General features: G+C 42.6%; 1 protein-coding gene across 1 annotated transcript in view; it reads right to left on the bottom strand.

The window, feature by feature from the left end:
* Positions 1 to 21,500, bottom strand: part of TRPC7 (transient receptor potential cation channel subfamily C member 7) — a 120,991-nt gene that overhangs the window by 43,812 nt on the left and 55,679 nt on the right. The window contains exons 4-5 of the mRNA XM_081136069.1: positions 8,381 to 8,545; positions 33 to 249 (exon numbers count right to left, since the gene is read on the bottom strand). Of these exons, the coding sequence (XP_080992195.1) occupies positions 33 to 249; positions 8,381 to 8,545 (382 nt within the window). The remainder of the gene's footprint in view (positions 1 to 32; positions 250 to 8,380; positions 8,546 to 21,500) is intronic.

Below are 21,500 nucleotides of genomic sequence, written 5' to 3'. Positions count from 1 at the left end.
AGAGAGAATAAAAGATAGAGTGACTTGCTTACCTAATACCCACTTCATGATGAGCATTTCTGTCCAGGAGAATTGTGTGGTTTTCACTCTGAAGATCTGCTTTGGGTAGTCTGTGAAGGTTTCGTTGGGCAGGGTTTTGACGCCTTCGAAGCGGTCTGATGCATTCACAACTAATAACCCCAAGAAGATTGTGAAAGAAACTGCATGGGCTACAAATTTCATGAAGGGGCTCCTCAGGGTTCGTCCTAGCTGGAAACAAAATATGTACAAGACATGTTAAACTGGATACCTAGGTGGGTGTGCGTCTCTCTCTGAACACTGCTTTTGTTAAAAGTTGAATTAGGTCTTTGGACAGAAACTGCTAACTGAACCCAGGTAACATTTTCTCTTGCATTTTTATGTGAGATGCTGCTTGACCAAACCTATTTCACACGGACTTCAGTTTTTCCTACTTAGAGGGTTTAGTGTGAAAGTAGAAAGGAGTAGAATGCACTGACATAGCATTAGGTTACACTTTGACAGCACAGCTCCCCCCAACCACATGGATATGAATTTTATGCCCTTCAAATCTGGGGAAAAAGTAATGTGTGTCAATAGCATTCAGGATTTAAAAAATCACACACACAAAACTCTGTGTGTGTGTGTATATATATGCTCTGTTGCTCTTTTGTCTGTTTTCTTGAGTTTTATGCTTAGATGATGTGTTTTCAGTGTTTCTTATGTCTCGTAAATTTATTTAAAGCTGTACATTTCCTGCTAGGTACTGCTTTAGCTGGGTTCCCATAAATTTTGACATGTAGCCTTTTATTGACAGTTATTAAATATTTTAAAATTTTCCTTTTGATTTCATTTTTAATTCTGAGGTTATTTAGTTATCAGACATATAGGACTTTTTCTGCTTTTAAAAATTCTAATAGCATCATGTGTATAGATCATAGCTGCTATGATATTACAGGAAACATACTGAGATTTTCCTTGTGGGCTAGCACATAATTACCTTGTGTAGTTGTTCCATGTGAACCTGAAATGTTCCAGAAGATGTCCTGTTAGGGAGCAAATATTGGTCACATCTTCTCTATCCCTGGCAGGCCATCCCAAGGACACTTAGATCTTTGAGGACGAAACTGGGGTGGAACAGTGAGTCTTTGCTGACCCCCTATTAATGAATTCACTTGAGTTTCTTCCAGGTCACTGCCATCACCCTCATATAAGTAGCAACTCTTACCCCACACCCAGGTGTACTGATGAGACACGAGCAAAGACAGATTCCTTTTCTGAAGCTCAGTTCCTTATCAGGGCAGATGTTCACTTACAGCCAGTGACTGGTTAATTGATGTCCACATCCTGCCTCATTCAGGAGTCCTAGAGTGAAATGCCACCCAGGAGTGTTGGTTCAGTAGAAGATTAACTACAGGGTTTCTCTAGGTAAAATTTCCCTCATTATGACTGTGTTCAACATAATATTTATAAATCAGATGGCTTCATAATGTGCTTCAGCATGGTCATCATCTACTTTAATTATGCTCGCTGTTAGTGTAGCATGACTTATTGTGATTCTCATGCCATAGAACCCACCTATTGAAATTTAAGAAAAGATAAGTATTTACTTAAAAAAAAACCCTGTGTTTTAAGTCCAGATGTTGAGAACTCTTGCTTGTGCTGGAGAACACTTGTTGGGATTTGCCTGAATTACCAGTTTGTCACATGGCACCAGAATAACTTCGGAAATGGAAAAAGATGTTTACCAGAAAACCATGGGGCCCACAAACATCTCAGAAATGTCTTTTCTTTGTAATGTTTAACTTTGTTATTTATAAAACAGGGATGGTAGATTATTTTTGGCTGTAAGTAGATGTGCTAAATTCAGAATGCAGAGATTAATATAAGGACAAATAAAATATTTCACATAAATTCTGTAAAAAATGGAATTAAATCATATCTCATTTTGATTTATATGATTTCAAGTAGCAGTTGAATTTTTCAGTATTTTAGTTGACTGTGTTGGTATTTTGGAGACCTGTTTCCCAACCAGGACACTGGGACACTTTGGTGTATCCAGGAGACATCCTTAAATAGTCATCACATTGTTTCTTGTCAGCGTGTCCTTGCTGGGGTAGTGGTGAGAGGCTAGGGAAGATGGAGAATGATTGCAGTGGGGGATGTGGGTCGAGGGGAGAGGGAAAGTGGAGGAGAGGGCAGGGGACACCAGCTCTTGTGTGTCCCAGCGGGTCCCAGAAATAGCAGAGAAAAGATGAGGAACACAGAGATAGACAAGCTCTAAAGGGATTGGTGGCTACATTTCCCCCATCCTTTACCAGTGGTTTCTGCGTAACATCTCCGGAAACTGCCTGGAGAGGATGTGAGGCTACTTCCCCATCTTACCTGGGTGCAGCACCTGCTTGAGGAATCTGCATGCTGGATCCAAGCTAGCCCTGGGAGGCCCTGCGAGAGCTGGTTTGAGGAACTTACTGTTGTCTTTGTTACTTCCCTTGATTATTATTTTCTGACAAGATGCATCTGTAAAAATTACTATATCTGCAGCCAACCATATGAAAACCCTGATAAGGCCCTGCTATAATTTGGAAGGTTATGTTGGGCTCAGTTCCCACTTGATCTAGGCTGTAGTGAGGAAAAGTGAGATTAGGCATTGATGCTCCTTTCCTAATTTTCTTTCAGGCTTGAATGCGTCTTTTTAACTGGTAAAACTGCGATAAAGGTCAGATGATATCAAATTATTTCAGTGATCTTCTTTCTTTTTCTTTTTGTATGACATTCCAATATGTCTCACAAAAGTAATTTTTGAAGCAAATTACACTTGGAAAACCTCCTCCTTTACAAGGCCACCAGGCGAGCCAAAAGAGGAGAAAAGTCAACCAATATATGCCAGTGGCTCTGAGCTGGAAATCATTAAAGCTGGGTCAGGTAATAGCATAGGTGTAGAAAGAGATGGCAGAGCTTCGGGAGATGTGGGCCTTGGCCTTCTCTGCCTGGAGTGCAAAACTCATTAGTGTGGAATATGAGCTCAGCAGCTCTGTCATTACTTGGACCATACAAGCTAAGAACATACCAGGAAATCAAGCTTATAATAGCTAAGTCTGGCTCACCCCAAACTTTCTGGGCATTACATGAATGTGAGAATAACTGAGTAGCACTCCTGAATTAGCTCCAAATGAGCTGCATTTATGAGCCCTCAGGGCTGGGCACCTGCTTCTATTTACTGGTTGGCACACCTCTGTTCCATGCCACCCGGCTCTTCATGCTAACCCAAGTATATGCACCTAACTGGGCCTGGTGGCCACATGCCTGCAGAAAAGGCCAGGACTGCAGGAAAGCCACAGAGACTGATTCCAGCATCTCTCCCCATTCTGTGCCATCAGAGTCCCTCTCGCCAGGTGCCAGTGGCCTCAAGCAAAGGCTCAGTGTACAAGTTGGAAAGCTGAATGGAGACAAACTTTGGATCAAGTATTCCAAAAAGAAACGTCTTCAAGGCTGGAGTGGTTCTCCCATTTTAGAGAGATCCTGCTTAAATTAGTGGTAGTTTCCTCAGACCGCTCCCTCCAAAAATGTAATTCAAAATGTCTAACCTAGGGCTCAGGAATCTCGCTTCCTTTGGTGTGGCGACTGTTCCCTAGGAGTATCTAATCAGAGTCTTCTTTCATTACCATATGAATCCACCCCTCATCCTGGGGGCTGAAGAGGTGCTGAGTAGTGGAATTTCAAAGGTAGGGTTTCCAGGGAAAGAAAAGGAAGGAGTAGTATTTGTTATGTGTCGGATTTTATTCCTCCCTTCTAGAAAAGTCTTGCTGACTCTAAAGATCTTAAGTCCTTTTTAAAGTCAATTAGCAGCTAAGATGTTTGCATTCAGCATTGAGGTGGTAATGCTGCTGATGTAATTGGCGGGGGGATGGGGGCTGGTATGTGTTTATGTGTGCAGTGGGTAAGGTCTGGTCTCTGAAGCCAGAGAACCTAGGTTTAAATCACAGCTCCATATCATAGTTTTTGGAAAGTTACTTAATCTCTTTGTGTCTCAGTTTCTTCATCTGTAAAAATGGGGATAAAATAGTATTTTCTGCATAGGATTGACATAAGGAATGAATTATTTAATACCTGCAAAGCAGAACAGTGCCTGGCACATAGGAAGCACTCAGTATGTCGCACTGGAGGGCCTCAAGCAGTTTCCCTAAGAGGAAACTTATACTTGACTGATTCTTGAGAAGCTTATATGCAAGGGTTCCCAAAGGGAGACCTACACAGTCCTTATGTATTTATGTCACAAGCCCTTTTTGGGGCACTATTTATATGCAACATGATTCTGGGCACTGGAGGTGATGGAGATGAAACAGGCTATATGAGTTGGTTCTTCCCTTCATAGGTGCTGGTTTTTGAGTGGGGAGAGACAGGTTGAACTATGGTAAGAAATAGATGAAGAGATGGGAAGAGAATGTTACAGGTCTCAGACTGGGCTGGGTATGAAAGTGATCAGCTTTCTGGCACTCCTAAATCCTATCCCACAGGGAAACAAGTGATGGACTCTCCTTTTGGATTTGAGGGCAGAAGCTTTTGTAACAAAGGAACAAAATTCTGTTTCCTGGCGCAAAATCCCCCTCTGTGGCAGTGCTTCAAAAATTGCATCATGATTTTGTTTAATCCAGGGTAGCTCTCTCATAGAGGCAAATGAGGGAGACACAGAGGGTTTTGGAGGCACTATCCTCTCCTGGTTGACCCTAGACCATGTTTCAAACTGTTAGCTTTGGAAAGGCAAAGCAGGGATCCTCAAAAGCTGTAGAATCACCCATGCCTTCCTGACTAGATGTTTTTATTTGGGATGGGGCTGAGGGTTGGGGGCAATGACTAACACTTTGATAATTCTGCAAGCAAGAGTTGCATGGCAGATAGATCACACTGCAAAGACATTAGGTGGGAGTCTACAGTTGTTTACAGTTGTCCCGGCCTGAGTCCTGGGACTAATTTATAAGGATAATGGAACAGCAGAGGTTAACAGGTAATGCAGGAAGTCAGCTTCCCTCTTGTACTTTTATAATTAGGACTAGTGTGGTTTCTCAACACTCTCATGATGCTGACTTCTGTCCCAGTCTACCTGCTATAGAGACACTGAGCCTTTGAAGATGGCTGTTATTCTCGCAGCTGTCAGATTTTAGTAGGCAAACAACCTAAATTATGAATCACAAGGGAACAGCAAAGGATGGAAAGCAGCCTAATCAGCCATGAGGGCCCTTTGACATTGGGGCCCTTGTTAAGAGCTCTCTAGAAAAACATCTACCTGAGAGCAACCATGTGGATAAGAACCCATTGGCCCCTCAGGGGCTGCTTGACTTTACCTATGTTGGTGTTAAAAACAATGAGAAATTGTTTTTAAAAAAATCACTAATCTGTTTATTGACCCTGACAAACCTCTCCTGTGCTCCAGACCTGCACTTACCACCATGTGTACACAACTTCGACTTGGTCATCCTCTTCAGTCACCAAATCAGTAAGCTGAACTTCTACTGACACCTTTAACCTTATCATCTTACTTAACTGTCTTTCTTAGAGACCTTCAGAAACTTTCGTAAAAACAGAATTGACAGTCATGGGAATTCAATAGGAAATAAATGATTTTGGCAGGCTAATCAAGTAATTTTGGTGTTCCTAGATAATGACAGCAACTGTTAGGAAGTAAATACACCATTAGGTTGGAAGCAGAAATCTCAGTATTTATTAGATATTGATAGACAGTGGCTGGTTGATGAGATTTAGCAGTGAGATTTTATGAATACATTTATTAAAGAATATCAGGGTCTTATTTCTTTGAGGGAGCTGTAATAAGGTCATTAGAACATGGGCTTGCTGGAATGATACTGGCCTTTTCATAGAATTTCTAGACAGATACAAAGGCAGTGACTCTTGGGAGGAGGGATACTGGCCTATTAACAGAGTTCTCCACTGTGCCACTCCTCTTGGGAGGACATTGTATGCTGGGCATCAGGAGCCTTTAGAGAGGGTCGGTTTCTTCATGTGGAAGATGTGACCCCTTTGTGATCTCTGGTTATATAATCTCTTTGCCAAATTGAACAGATTTCTTTCTAAATTGTGAAAGGAAAGACTAAACATTTTTTGACTATTTTATCTGTCCTTTGTCTGCCTCAGAGCAAGTTTAAACAGCTTTTTAATGAAGGAATCTTTCCTCAGAATGAGCATTGCCACCAAAAATTAATCTCATGCTGTAAACTAAGACTTGTCGCTCAGCTGAGGACATACCCTCCACTGCATTGAGCTCAGACTTGGAGCCCAGAAAGTGCACAGAAACCACAGTGGCTTAATAACCAGCTTATTTATCTTGAGTGCTTTGTTTCTTAGTCTTACTGGAAGCTCCAGTAGCACCAGATGTCATTCAGACATGAATCTGAACAGAGAGGAGGCCTCAACTATTGGGCCAAACTCCCCTGTAATAATTTCTTCTAGAATGTTCCAGAAGACTGCTCTACCTTGGACCCCTATGTTCCATGGTGGCATCAGTCTCTTGGATTTACTGAGCCCCAAGAAAGTTCAGAATTCCTTCCCCCTCACACACATACTCTTCCCCGCTCCCCCAGGATGATTTTGGCTAAGATTCTTTTCAGACATACTAGAAAGTTAGCCATTTGGCATATCATTTCTTTGTGAATATTTCCTCGGACAGTCAGAGGCAAATCAATTTGCTGGTGTTGGCTAGTCCCAGTTTCCTGGAAGCTGTCACATTTAGTTTTACAGTAAAAGGGAGGTTGGCAGTGTTTTCTCCACCAAGTGGTTGTTATTTTAATGATTGAATATCCTAGAATTAGTTTGGGGCTCAGAGAGTGTGGAAGCAAGTGCCCCTGTCCATTTCAGCTCTGGACGAAGGCAGTGATCTAATTTGTAGAACAGATCAGATAATTCTAGTTTAGAAACCTGTGCCTAAAGCCAATGATCAGCTCAAATCCAGCTTTAAATCTTGTTTTTTTCACTCACTGTACTTTTCCAGCTCATAATGAAGGACAGAAAAACTTGCCTTCTCCTACATATATATCATTTGGGAAATTGTGATTTAGAAATCTGTGTCATGGTAGACTGACATAGAAATAAAATCCTCAATGGTGATAAGGTTGAACACCACTGATATTCAGTATGAGGACTTTTATTTTTAATGCCATTCTGCAGAAGAAGGAGTTTGAGTCCTAACCTTTCTCTGTGACACTCCCGCTACTCTAAGATGGCCAGTTCCTTGCCTGCCTGCTTAGGTGGCCCCATCAGCAGCCCTGAGTCTTGGGCCCACCATACTGGCATGAGTTCCCTCTTGGTGGAGTTGACAAGAAGATCCTTTCACTGATGACACTTTTATTAACTGCATTAGTGGATCATATTTTCTGTGGAACTAATCTCTCTGTAGTCATATTTCTTCTACTGAATGTTGATTACTTAAGTGTAATTTCTTTATTAATATATCAGCATAATATATAGGTAAATGCAGCTTTGGAACCTTTAATGACCATCTTGACCCATGAAACTTATTTCAAAATTTTTGCGTGGTTTGGTCTTATAGGCGCTAACTCTTGCCTGAAGCTGGAGTGGCTGCTGGTGCTTTCTGTGGCTGTGGATCAAATGGCTGCGCTGTGGGGATAGCAGCTGTGTGTGTGGCAGCTTGGGACCTGCAGGTTCCACTGCTTTCATTACCATTGGGCACCAGACACTGCACCTTCACCTTGAGAAAAGAACCCAGCCTTGTACCTTTAAAGCTCCTCTCTTCTCTTTGTCTTTTTCCTTTCTGTGACCTAATTTAGCTATCCATGTGGCCAGAACTCAATCGAGGAAGCCAAGGAAACTGGGAGGATGTTGACATGGATCTGCAGCGCCCAGCATTTGATTTTGGCCTACTAGTTACTCTCTTTTCTGAACCTATGTCATTGAGTGTGTGCGTCATAATGTAATCGAGGGGGTGAAATGAGATAGTCCATGAAAAGGGCTTACTTAGCAAAAGGCAAGTATTCAATAAGTGTTGACTATTCCTCTTACTATTATAATAATTATTATTACCATGGGTTAGGAAGACATGTTTATAAAATTGCATAATTAGAAGAGGAAAAGTGCCTTTATTCCCTCTCTGATCTGTTATTGATTAGATTGTCTCACAAGTTTAAAATTTCCCATTTTATCACTGCTCTCTTTAACAAAAAAAAAGATGGTTAAAAGAAAGCAGATCTTAACATTTTCCCTCTAATATGGTTTGCTACTTTTGCTAGGTATCTCAGAGCTATTTTCTTTAAATGTGGGAAATGATCAGTTGCTTATTTGAACAAAATGGGCTTTGGTTTTGCTAAGTAGAGAAGAAATAACCGCAAAGACATGCACCTTAAGCAATCTGTACCTTGCTGCATGGAGCAATCCAATAGGCTATGGCGAGAAAAGGGAGGCCTAGGGAGACTCCAAAGACAGCCAGGAATTTCACAGCGATAGACTGTTGACGTAAGCCTGAGAGATTTTCATACCACATGGTAAGCAATTGCTGCTGACAGTTAGGATGAGCAACGAACTGTAAAAACAAAACAAAAACAAAATGCAAACAGGAAATGGCATCAGTAGCACTTGAACAGTAACAACTTATGAATAGCTTGGGGCTGAAATGTTCCACTTGGGGGTGGCCTGTGTGTTAGAGCAGTAGCATATGGGTCAGGTTCCTGCTAGGTCCTTCTAACTCAGGAGGGCTGGGGGTCTTTGTGCAGTGGCCAGAGCCCTCAGGACTGGCGGCATCAGGGCCTGGAGAAGGCCCAGGCACAGAAAACGATAACCTTCTTCTAGGTAAAGGCTTATCTCCAATCCAGGGAGAATTATCTCTGGGCAGAGTTCATCTGGGAGACAGCATGAAAAAATGGATGGAGCACGAATGGGGTTTTGGGAATCCCATGTGGATGTGAGTTTTGTTTTACCATTTAGTAGCCTTGTGACCTTGGGCCAGCTATTTAACTTAACTCACCAGAGCCTCAATATTGTCATCTGCAAAACAGAGTCTGTCATATTCTTACAGGATTAAATGAGATATTGTAGAAAGCTTCCCTCTCTCTATTCCTATGAAGTCTAAGAAAAAGTGCCTGCAGTGTTTCTAGAGGACACTGACACTCCTCAGTTTTTCCCCTCTGGATTTCAGTGGCATTTGGCTTGGGATTCTTTAGACCACCGACACATTCTATCTCCCACTCAGCAGCTTCTCACCACCTCCTTCCTCTCTTGGAACTGCCCTGCCCTAATGCCCAGGTTATATGGCTGACCTCTTGTGGCCATTTTGTATTATTGACTTCAGCCCTCTGGATACAGCCTATTGGACAAGGGGTGGAGCCCTGACTTAACACTGGGCATATCAGGTTTTCTCACCAGTATTGGAAACTATGATTGAGAGAGGCAATCTCTTTATTTCGAGGGGTGTTAACATACAACCTTGGGAGATCTGGGCAGACATCTTCTACTGTGTGTACTAAGTGTGGACTAGCAAAGCTAGCCAGTGAAAAAGGGAAAAAGAAGAATGAAGTTGTGTAGAAAGAGGCTCAGAAAGTGTCCAACCCTCTGTGGAGCCCAGCTCCACTCTGCCCATGTGGTCCACGAGACACCCCCGGATTCAACCTTTTTCTGCTTAATCCAGCAAATTGACTTCACTTGCAACTGCACATTCTTTTTCTGCAAATATTTGGTGCCACTTGGTCAATTGTTAGTTGATTCTGAGTCCTGACGAATGGGAACTGGTAATAGGTAATATTTAAGTAAAATTTATGGGAATACAGTTTACACTTGAGAAAATTATACTCACTTGCTTATTTTCTTCCTGCGACAGGAGAAAGCCATTATTTGCTTTGGTAGCCCTGTTCTTTGGCCCTACCCAGGATAGCCACATGTCATAGGAGCTGGGTCCCATGGACTAGAGCAGACAGACCTTGCATCCTTCAAAGGGGCTGAGTTTCCATCTGATTTCCCTGGAGTATAATATGCCAGTTTTCATCTCATTTGCATCATTGGGTTTAAAGGAGACACATACAGTGATTCCTGGGAAATGTGCAACATCCCTTTTTTCATTATAAGAATATAAATAAAGCTATTTTTAAAACTCTCAATGCAGATGGTAACACGTTCTTATTTACAGTTTCTGGGAACTTATGGCAGCAGCCAAGTGACCTGTAAAGTCACTATCAAAGATTTATTTGGCCCTGCAGTAGCCCCTAATAATTCTATAATCCAAACAGCAGCTGTGAACGAGACTTTTTTAAATAGCATTACTCATAGCAACCTCTGAGAACAAGAGCAACGATACTCCTTAACCCAGATAGGAACCCCAGGCCAGCAGGTGATATGCTTTCGTGTGCCCTTTCTGGCTCACAGCAAAGTGGAGCAATCAAGACAATCATGTGGATGTTTCAGTAATTCTGAGAGCCTGGTCACAACACAGGTCCCACAGAGGGAAGGCTGGTGGGTGTGTGGGGAGCACAGTCAGTTTTTTCAACAGTCACCCTTCTCTGGGTGCTGTAGTAGCCTTGCTCTGGAGGAACTCACAGCCTGATTAGAGGATAGGACATATGCCCATAAAATAGCAGAAGACCCTGTGGAGTGTGTAATGGCTCTCTGCACTGTAGCCACTCTGGCAGGGCTCCAGTCCTAAATCCCTCCAACGGCATTTGTATCTGGGAGAGTTCATCCTTGCTGTTTCTATTGCCTCCTGCAGACAAGTCAGCAGGACTGATTAGGCAGCAGAGCTGGAGGGGAGGAATTTCTGAGAGAACACAGTGGGAACCATTCCCTCTCACCCTTGCCTGCCTTGGAGTAAGATGGTGGTCCTCACTAAAACAAGGGGGCTCTCTAAGGGTTTTGTCCTCTGATTAGATCTTTCTTAATTTCCACAGCTTCATTTTTCTCCTCCATAATAAAACAACCTAGCTCCAAAATTGCTATTATTTGTAGACAGAATTTATGTTGTACTCCTCCCAGAAAGCTGACGCCTGAATTGTTTATTATTATATGGGCACTTTTCTGTATTGGTGGTAGGCCTTCGAAAACAACTTCATGACATAGAGTTCAATGTGTATCAAAAGGATTTTTTTCTGTTGTGCTTTTGAAGCACTTAGAAATATCATCCCTGAACCAAGGAAGATGAGAGTAACATGAGACATACCATCAGGACACAAAGAACACCCTAACCAAAAGGGCACTCGACCAGGGAACAAAGGCAGGAAGAATTCCTGGGGGCCAGGGGGGAGGAGCAGGGGAAGGATTTTCAAAAAATGGTCAGAGAGGAACCAATGGAAGAAAAGTGCACAGCTAGGATAAAATGGGAACTCAGAAAATCGTTGTTGTCTTGAGCCTGCTTTCTTTGGCATCTAGCCCACAGAAGGATGGAATGATGAAAGGCTGGGTGACACCAAGAACTTTGCCCAGGGCATTCCTGCCCCTAAAACATCTGGACCTAGGTCATGGTACACTTTTATGACAGTTATTCTAGGGAAGAACTGATGGAACCACCTCCATTTCCCCAGTAACATGATTCGCACTCTTCATAGCAGGAGCTGTGTAATGCCTGGAGCTGAGAATCTGTTAAAGTGGGCTTAAATGGAGCTGAGTGGCCTCGTAAGAGGATATAAGTCAAACCCCATTCACCTTTGCGATGGACTGTCCAGAGACCTGGCCAGGAGGCAGGGGGAGAGCTAAGAGAAGTAAAACTGTGAAGAGAGAGAGGAGGGAGCTCTGAGACAGAAGTCCCTATAATGGGAAAGGAGACCGGTGGGATGAGCCAGACTGGAAAACAAGACCTGCAAGTTAGAGGGACCAGAATGTATGTGGCTGCTGGTTCTTGAATCTAACCCAAGTCAGTTATCCTGGTGGCACGTTTGATCAGTCTTTATGGTTAACATAACAATATTTCTGTCCAAAGTTAGTTTTCTGATAATATCTCACCTGAATTTCTTGTTCCTCTCAGACCCTGGTGACATAGTGAGAATAGAATGCTGGCATATGAGAACTCTTCAGTATATTGGCCAAATACTGACTGTTACTTTGCTTTTAATTTATTGACGGGCCAACGGAAAACCATTTCCTTCATTCTCTTCTCTACTTTATATTCATTCACAAGAAAATATCTGATATTTTAAGAATATATAGTTGTTGGAGAGCTGTAAACATTCCATGACTAACTATTGAGTAATTTTAGGGCTGTTTCAGGGGATGTTAAGACCCTTGGGCAAGATACCCACCTTACAACAGGGTCTAAACTTTCCCAATGAGGGGAGGGGGTGGTTAAGCGCATGAACTGGTGCAAGGCTGCCTGGCTTCAAGCCCTGGCCCTGCCACATGCTGGCCATGTGCTCTTTGGTCATTGACTCTTCTGTGCTTAGCTTCCCTCTTCTGTAAAATGAGGCCAGTGATGAGGATAACTGAGTATTTGTAAAGTACTTAGAACAACTCCTGGCAAATAGTAAGCACTATATTTGTATTTGATGAATAAAAATGAGCCCATGACTTTCCTTTCCTTTCCCATTTCTCTCTCTCTTTCTCCTTTGCACACTCTCCAGCTCTGCTCTTTGTCTGACCTCCATGTTGTTTCAGCAGTTTCTTGAAGTGTTAGTGCTTTGGAAAGGTCCGTGTAGCCTAACCAGGTGGGTTAGGCCGCTCTATCCAATCGCTCCTCCTTCATCCTCCACTGGAGGTGCAACTTGATTTTTTCAGGCAGTTAACTCAGAATGGGCTGGCCTCTGCTAGGGCAGTCAGGGTACCATCAAGTCCTTTCAGCTGTACCCTGGTCATTGGAGACTTCCATCAATGAGGTTACTGAACCTGCAGAAGGCAATTCTCTTCTCTCTCTAGTGCCCCTTCCCCTTCCACCTTAAAAGATGCTAACTTCTGCATTTTGCCCTTTTTGGGGGAGGGGAAGAGGGCTACATTTGAGCTCAGAGGCTTTGAGGCTTTGTGATTTCCATATCCCTTAAGCACAGATTTTTCTCTCTGACACTAGGCCTAATTTACAGAATAATGTGTGGCAGTGCATGATTTGCTAAACTGAAGAATAGCTTAGCTGGAGAAAGATTTATGAAATCCCACTGCTTATAGAGAAATTTTTTTTTTTTTTTTTTTTTTTAATACAGATAAACCATCAAAGGCCCCACTGATGTCTGATGAGACTGTGGTTAAGATTTTCCATTTGGCTCACCAGCATTTGCTTATAGAAATCTCACCCCTCTCCTCCCCTGGAACTGTTTTACATAGGCAAAGGGAGATAAGCACTGTAGCATCAAGTGGCTTTCGCAGTGTGGACAGTCAACCTGAATTTCCTGTTTGGAGCATCTCTTGAGATTGGGTTCATTGGTGCTTTCCATTCCATTGTGCTCCCTATGGAACTCTCTTGATTTCATTGGCTTTGACGTTAGCCCTTCCTGGTCTTAGCTTTTGTCATAAATAAAGCAATAAAAAGCAAACACTTACTGAGCACTGATATGGCTCAGGCCCTGTGCTGAGCACATTATGAACATTTTCTCATTTCATCCTCCCTACATGGTGAGGTGAGAAGGATCACATCCGTTATAAAGCTGGTCGTCCTGTGACTGTTCAGATCTGTCTCCAGAGCAGACATTTTCACCACTCCTTGTATTGCTTCTCCCAGCTCAAGTTTCCTGCATCTTTTCCAGGTCATATCACTATTTCATTCTGTCTGCAAAGAGGAGAGGATCTCTGTGGGCCTGCAGATATTGGATGTGCTATAGAGATGCACATATGGTTTTCCAGCCAGAATTCTGGGTGTCTCCTTTCATCCTGTGGCAGTGGGCTGTGTCCTGTTGGGGAGGACAGTTATCACACTGATGCCTTCCCTCTCCACAGCAGCACAAGTTCTCTGCTAATCTCATGTCCACTCCATTTGCACTGTTTGGGCTGGATGGAAGGATTGAGGCATAGATGGAGGAGGGGATTTTAGTTGGGGAGAAAGTAAGCAAGTGAAAGGGAATGAAGGAAGGTAAAAGGAGAGAACAGAGCAAAGGCAATAGAGTTTAAAACCAGACTTCAGCTGCTGCTCCAGCTTGGTTCCTGCTCTTTTCCTTCCCATCCCTGGTCTCTGACCAAACTCCAGCAAAGCTATTCTCAGAGCCTGACCTAAGTTTGACCATCTCTGAGCCTCTGCTCAGGGTATCTCTTGCTACCTGTAATGCTTTCTTTCTTTTCTCCATGTATCCAAGTTTTGTCCAGTTCAATAACTATCTCTTCCTTGAAAGCTCACCCTACCCACTTAGGTGAGAATCTCTCCTCTCCTCTCATGCAAATCTTACTGTCTGCCTTTTATCAAAGTTATATGCCTGTATGATCCTCTGCTGGAGAAAAAACTCCTCTTAGAGGGCTCATGTAGTCCTTAGTGTGGTGCTCAGTGAGTGGGTTCTCAGGCAGTACTGTTTGAATGAATAAGTGGTGCAGCTGCAAGTACTCTGTGTGTAGACTGCAAACCTGGTGTCACCTATAGGACCAGAGTGGCCTTCCTTACTCATCATCCCAAAGTGTGCAGCACTCTGGCCATGTCAATACATCTGGAAGAGGCATATGGGTGCAAGAGGCTGAAAGTTTGCTTGCTCTCTTGGAGATATGATGAATATGTAAATGAATGAATTCATGTCTCCACTGAATTTATTTTTATTATCAAAGTGCTAGACCCAAAAACAATAACAACTACATCCCCAAAGTCAGTTGAGCTAGGAGTGTAAGAATCTTATCAGGAAAAAACTTATACTGTCATCTGAAGAGGTTTGCTCAAGAACTGAGCCAAGGACGAGGACAGCAATTGGACTTAGTTCACGGGGATTTTTGGTTCTTTTGTTTCATATACATTGCCGCGGCCTCCCTCTCCTCATCTTTTTTCAGCACCACCTTCAAAATTTTCCATTTTCTGACCACCCGAGTGTCTTTCAGAAACATTTTTCATTGCTAGAAGATTCCATGTGGATGCCTGTACAGATGTCTCACTCAGTTTCAGCCTTCCCTCCCTCCTCTTCCATTTGTGCACTAACAAGCCCGGCCAACCCTGGCATGCTTCTTAGTTCTTTCCACAGCTAGAGGTCCTGCTGATAGCTGCTCACTGAGCCATTCTGGAAGTCTACTGGACAGTGAGAGGAGATGGGCAATTCAGAGGGCTCTTCACTCCCACAGAGATTTGATAGCACTTACTCAGTTGAGGAGGTTGCTCCATTCTCAAAGACAGCTCTCTGTTCCTGTTTCTCAGGGATAAGAGGACATGAAAAATTTGCTCCTACCTCAAATTAAGCAAACCTCCAATTTTCCAGAGGGATTACTCACACAAATGTCCCAAATTGGTAGGTTGCTCTGAGGACTCGGCAGCTTCTCTCTTGCCAGGGAAAGAAGGATTCTATGATGAGGACAGATGTTTGTGAACCAGCCTATGCTTCAGTCTTTAGAGTGCAGGGATCCAAACAAATTGTGCTGGACTTCTAGAGCTGTGGGTGAACCATTTCCTGAGGGCAGGTGGAATGGCAGGGGGCCTTGGTTGGCCCTCCTCAAGGCAAATGCTAAGTGTGTGGTTTTCCAGTGCTCACCAGGAGCCCTCTCATAGCACTGAGCCCAGAGAGTGCTGACTAGGTGACTCGTTTTCCAGTCTGGCTATATTATCATGGCCAGAGTACCACGGTGGGCTCAGAGTGAGCTTCTAGCTGGCTTCAGATCTCTGCCTCTGCTCTTTCACAATGTCACAAAGGGGCCACACTCTATACTTGGGCAGTGGCTCTCTACTTAGGGCTCTGCCATAGTCTGAAACCAAAGGAGAAGTGGAAGCAACTTCTAGCAGACCTTTTTGGATTATGTTCAACTACTCACCCCTCTTTCTGAGCCTTCCCTTCCAGCCAAGTTGCTCTGCATGCTGTTCCCAAACATGGCCTATGTAGCCCTCCTGCTCCCTGCTAGCCTGTGTTCAAGGACAATCCATCCTACTTCTCTCTGGGTCTATTCCTAATCAGCCTTCGAGACCCAACTTTCTTTCCACCTTGAAGTCCTACCAAGTCCCTCAGCCCCCTGATAGATTTGGATTCCTTTAGGTCCTATTTTGTGGCCCACTCATGTGGCAGTCATGGCTCGTGGTCAAGTTGAGAATTGCTATACCACTGTGTTTACATCTGATCTCTTCTGCCATTTTTAAGCCCTTTGAGGGAACCAACTCTCTTTGCATCCCCAGCCTTATGTGTTGCACATAATAGGTGCTCAAGAAACATCTGTTGAGTGATAAATTGCATGCTCTTCCAAAGCCTCTAAGATTTGCTTCATGATTTTTTCTCTGACTCATTATCGCAGAATAATTTCTAAATATAACAAATCCTCTGTGGCTCAGGGTCTGCTGAACACTTAACTGTCTTCACATCTTTACTAGAGAGCAGACAGGAAGAGGTGATGAAAACTAAACCAGGCTCTTATCTTCTGGTGGAAGAGAAGATTGAAACATGAGGTTAAAATAGGGTTTGAGGGTTGTCTCTTGTATTGAAGATTGTTTACTTTCTTTGTATGCAGTTACCACTGCAAACTGACATCAATCCAGAAGATATTTATGTAATAATAATAATTATCATTACAAAGAACAGCTAATGTTTATTGAGTATGTATTCTGTGTCAGGCTCCATGCCTAATAGTCACTATACTGTTTAACCCTTATATCATTTATTGAGATGGGTATTATTGTGTCCCTATTTTATATATGGAAGCATGACACACAGAAACATTTAGTAATTTGCCTATAATCACAAAGGCGATTATGACAGGGCCTGGACTTGAATCCAGGCTGGTCTGACTTCAAGGACAATGTTTTGAACTATTATCCTGTATTTCCTCATGGTAGATTTAAAATCAGGCAGACACACCAAAGCATGAGAGATCACAGTGATTTCTGCAAGCCCACAGAGGCCAGGAGACTTCACATTTTAAGATGCTGTTAGGACTCTCATTTCTCTGTGTTTCTGCCTGTGGGTCAGCCAAGTCCTAGTGGAGGTAAAAATCAGGAATACACAAGGGTGAGGGCACAAAGCCAGTTTCCCAGACAACTTCATCTCCCTGAATGGTGAAGCTTGGCCCCTCTCTCGCACGCAGACAAGAACAGCAGCAGCAGATTCAGCAATGGCTCTGCTGGCTGCCTGGTCACCACTCTGCCAGGAACCAGGTTGATGTGGAGGCCAAGTAAGCCTGATTTACAGCCTGAAAAAAGTGCAGACTCCAGCCAAAAAGTGCTTTACAGGAGGACCTATTAGGATCTCAGGGTTCTTGCCAAATCTCACCTGATACATCTTACTAGGAAGAGCTATAGTTTCAGGTAATTCTCTGAGCCTGAGGTCTGATTAGATAATGTTCCCAAGTTGGATCCATAACTGCAGATTTTCCTGGTGGTTATACTGTCCCTTGAGTGCAAAGATTCATGGGGTCGTAGAATATGCACAGGCTCTGGGGTCAGCCTGCCTGGGTGCCATTCTTAGCTTTACCACTGACTAGTGAGGGACAGAGAAGCTTAACTTCTCGGGCCTCAGTTTCTCCATCTATAAAATGACCATAATCATGACTAACTCAGAGGGTTTCCAAGGGTTGAGAAAATACAGTTCCAGTTTTTAGTTTATGGTTCAACTTTTAAGTGCCAAAATACTGTATTTTTTTGTTATAATATTTTATAATAAAAGTTAGACATATAAATCACATAGCCCTGTCCAAAGAATTATATCATGTTTTAAAATTTGTAATCAATCAAAAGTATGCTCATTTACACAGTAATCTGTATTTTTCATGGTTCTTTTTTTTTTTTAAATTTATTTTTTAATCCTCATCTGAGGATATTTTTTTCATTGCTTTTTTCAGAGAGAATGGAAGGGGGAGAGGGAGAAACACCTATGTAAGAGACACATTGATTGGTTTCCTCCCCCAGCACCCCTGACTGGGGTCGGGGATCGAATCTGCAACTGAGGTACATGTCCTTGACTGGAATTGAACCTGAGACCCTTCAGCCTGTGGGCCAACACTCTAACCACTGAGCCAAATCGGCTAGGGCTTTTCATGGTTCTTAAGTAGAGAAAAATGTGATTATCAATGTAAGCAAAGTTTTTCTTGCAAGAATAGTTCTTGTCTAGTTCAGAGACTTTATCAACAAGGAGCATATGGATCCAGAGGTATCGATGTTGATAGAGGAACTCTGCATCTATACTTAATTAAACAAAAGAAGACAGAGAGACTGGAAATGCTTCCTTGAAATATGAAACACAGCTTCTAATCAGTACAAGTAGTCCTAGGTTGATGGAGCTAGTGTAATTGATAGGGTGGGGTGGTCATACATTTTCAAAAATATTTCTCAAATTATTGAATAAAATATTAGCTCAGATGAAGAAATATTAGTTTCAGATGAAGAAACCAGAGGGAGATATTTGGAGTTTACTTAAAACTTTCTCATCATGATTCCAAGTTCTCGAGATTTTTCTTGCAAAGAAAAACGTGCATATCACTTGACAATAATGTATTTGATACACTTTACTTTTTAACACATTGTATGCGGGAAACGTATTTATACGTTTTACGTTGACTGGTAGTAGAGCGCGTGATAAAAACTACCCGCAAAACTACCCACTTCATATTTTACTTTTATGTAATTATTTAAAAGTAACTTTAAAATTAATTTCACCCCCTATAAAATTATAATGTTTATGTATGTGTGACATATCATTTTTACTTGAGAGTTTTATTTGAATATGCAGTTTTATATTTAAAGCATACTCAAGTTGTGTCACTTTTTTAAATCTGAAATTTTAAATGAAAAACACTTATAAAATGTTACTGTTAGCAATATTTTGATAATATGAGGCATAAATGTGAACTAATGGCATAACCATTGGCTTAAGAATTAGAAATAGCATATGTGTGACACAGATGTTCCACATCTTGGTAGCTGCTGAGTACAGGACCTAACCCATTGGTAGACATGCATCCATCTGTCCACCAGACAGATAGTAAACACTGATACTGTGCACCAAGCACCTTCAGGCATGGAAGACCACACCAGTGAGCAGGATGGTCAAGGCCTCTATCTTTGGGAAGCTTGTTAATTTCCAACTCTTGATGACTTGAAGCCAATTCTGGCTGGCTGACAGGGAATTTAAAAAAAAAATTTTAAATTTATTTTATTTTTTATGATGGCCTTCTCCTGTGTATTTCTACTTGATTCAGATACCCTACATAATTCATTTTACCTGCCACTAAATGTTCTCTGAACTTTCCCAGGTCCATTGCACAGACATAGCTGTTGTTGCGTCTCTGTAGCCCTGCTCTGGTTGCCCCACTTCCAGCTCTCTGATACATTGTTCTGCTTGCATTGGAGCCTCCTGGGCTCGTCCATGTTTCTGTGGAGTGGGTCTAGCCCTCCACTCCTGCTCTGCTTTCAGGGGCTGTTCTCTTACAGTTCTGCCGGGCTGGTGGGCTCGCACGTGGTAGTGGGTGCTGAGTTGCTCAGGATCTTGAATGCCTTCTTGGTTTGTGGGGTGTCTTGGAGATAGCCACTTGCTTTCCATCATGCCTGTCTCCAGATCTCCATCTGCTTACCCCAGAAATGCCTGTCTCTTCTCATGTCCATCTTTTCAAAGGACAGTACCCCAACAGAGTCTCTGGAAGTGATGCCCAGGCTGAAATAATGCCTTCCATTGTTTCACAGTTTCTCTTGCTCAGGGTTCAGGCCTCCATGGTTTTGCTTTTGATGATGTCAAGTGGAGGATTACTTGTTTTATTTCATTTTACCTCCACTTAATTACATGAGTTAGCTTCCCAAAAGGGATGGAGAGTGGTGTTAAGTCTGAGCCAGCACTCTTAGCTTCTTACATACTGCTCATCTTGGCTTGTGGGAGGACTCTGAGGACCACCTTATGTTGAACTCAGAATCACTGCTCATCCCGTACACAGGTCTTGGCCAGACTTCTCACTTCTGGGAATTTTGCTCTCATTTGCAGGTGGAAGAGCAAGAAATTAACCTCATTTCTTACTCTTCCACCTGCCAGCGCCAATCTGACCAACAAAGTTAAACCCAGTGTAGACAGTGTTCAGTATTTTTTTTTGTGGTTCTGCATCCTGTGCAAATAATAAGTTTGAACAGCCCTGTCCCCAACAACCAGCATAATTCTTCACATCTGGAGCCATTTCTACCCTCTGATACTTTTAGGGACAATGTTTCTTAGACAAAGAACCTGGCACATACCTTAGCCAGATACTTAGTGACTGTTGGTTTCTTTTCTCTTGGTGGTATCTGTGCCTGCTCTGTCACCCATGGCTTCCAGCCTGGACATCCTCAATTGCTCCTTTCACTTCTCTGGGAAATGTGGAAATTCATCACACCCCCAAACACTGAGAAACATGCAACATTCATTTCTGGTGAAGGCACATCTGCAGCTGACTGCTGGCTTGTTCTTAGATGTCAGATGAGGAGTGTGAGTATTCAGCAACCAATGCAAAGGTTCTGTGACACTTGTGTTGGTATTTGAAGAGGTAGCAGTCCCCCTTGTCATTCAGGGGCCAAAACCCAAGCTATGATATATATATCATATATATATAATATGATGTCTTTTTTTAAATAGAAAATGTCTTGATTGGTTTAGTTAATTTTGGTCATATTTGAATGCTGTTTTTTTTTATCTACCTCTAGCAAATAAAATCGCTTTCTTTCAGCATGATCATATTCTTCAGAAATAGAAACTAAACCCCGTATGTTATTGTGATATATTAAGTTTACATCTATGTATTCATATATTTATATCCATTCATCCATCCATCCAGATAATACTTACCATGCCAGACACTGGGAACACAAAGATTGAAAATAATGTCCTGGCTCTTGTGGCTCTCAAAATCTTGTCAGGGAGACAGATAGGTAAACAGGCAAATTCAATGAAGCTCAATTAGTGCTATAACAGGGTTTAGCTCAGAGTACCATGAAATGACACCCAGCCCAAAAGGGGATGTGGAGGGACAGTGATGAAGTGATGATAGGCTTCCCAGAGAATGGATTCTTGAGTTGAGTTATGAAGGCTGTAATCAGGCCATTGAGACAGTCAGAAAGGGCATGCTGAGGAAAAGGAGTGAAAAGAGTTTGGGCTGGAGAGTCAGACCTTGGTTTAAATCTTGACTCTGCCTCTGAGCAGGATCTATTTCGTATGTAAAGTGGGGATGACAGTATTGATGTGCACTGAATGAGTACATTCAAAGAACTTGGCATGGTGAAGGGCACTGATTAAGCTCTTAATAAATTGTCATTAACTGCCTTAGAGCCTGGTGTGTCAGGAGAGGTGCAGATGGCTCAGGGTGGGTGCCCCATTGGGGAGTGATGGGAGCCCCTCAAAGGTTTTGCATCATGCCAAGATGGAGACTAAACATGACTTCGAAAGGCAGGGTGCCTTGGCAACTAGGGGGAATTGCAACAGACTTTCATTTTTAGATATATGGGCCACAGTGTAGATTGTAGGTACACA

The sequence above is a fragment of the Miniopterus schreibersii genome (assembly GCF_964146895.1).
Source record: "Miniopterus schreibersii genome assembly, chromosome: 4".
NCBI lineage: Eukaryota > Metazoa > Chordata > Mammalia > Chiroptera > Miniopteridae > Miniopterus > Miniopterus schreibersii.
The sequence above is the reverse complement of the archived record's forward strand: the minus strand, read 5'-3'. Positions and strand labels throughout refer to the sequence as shown.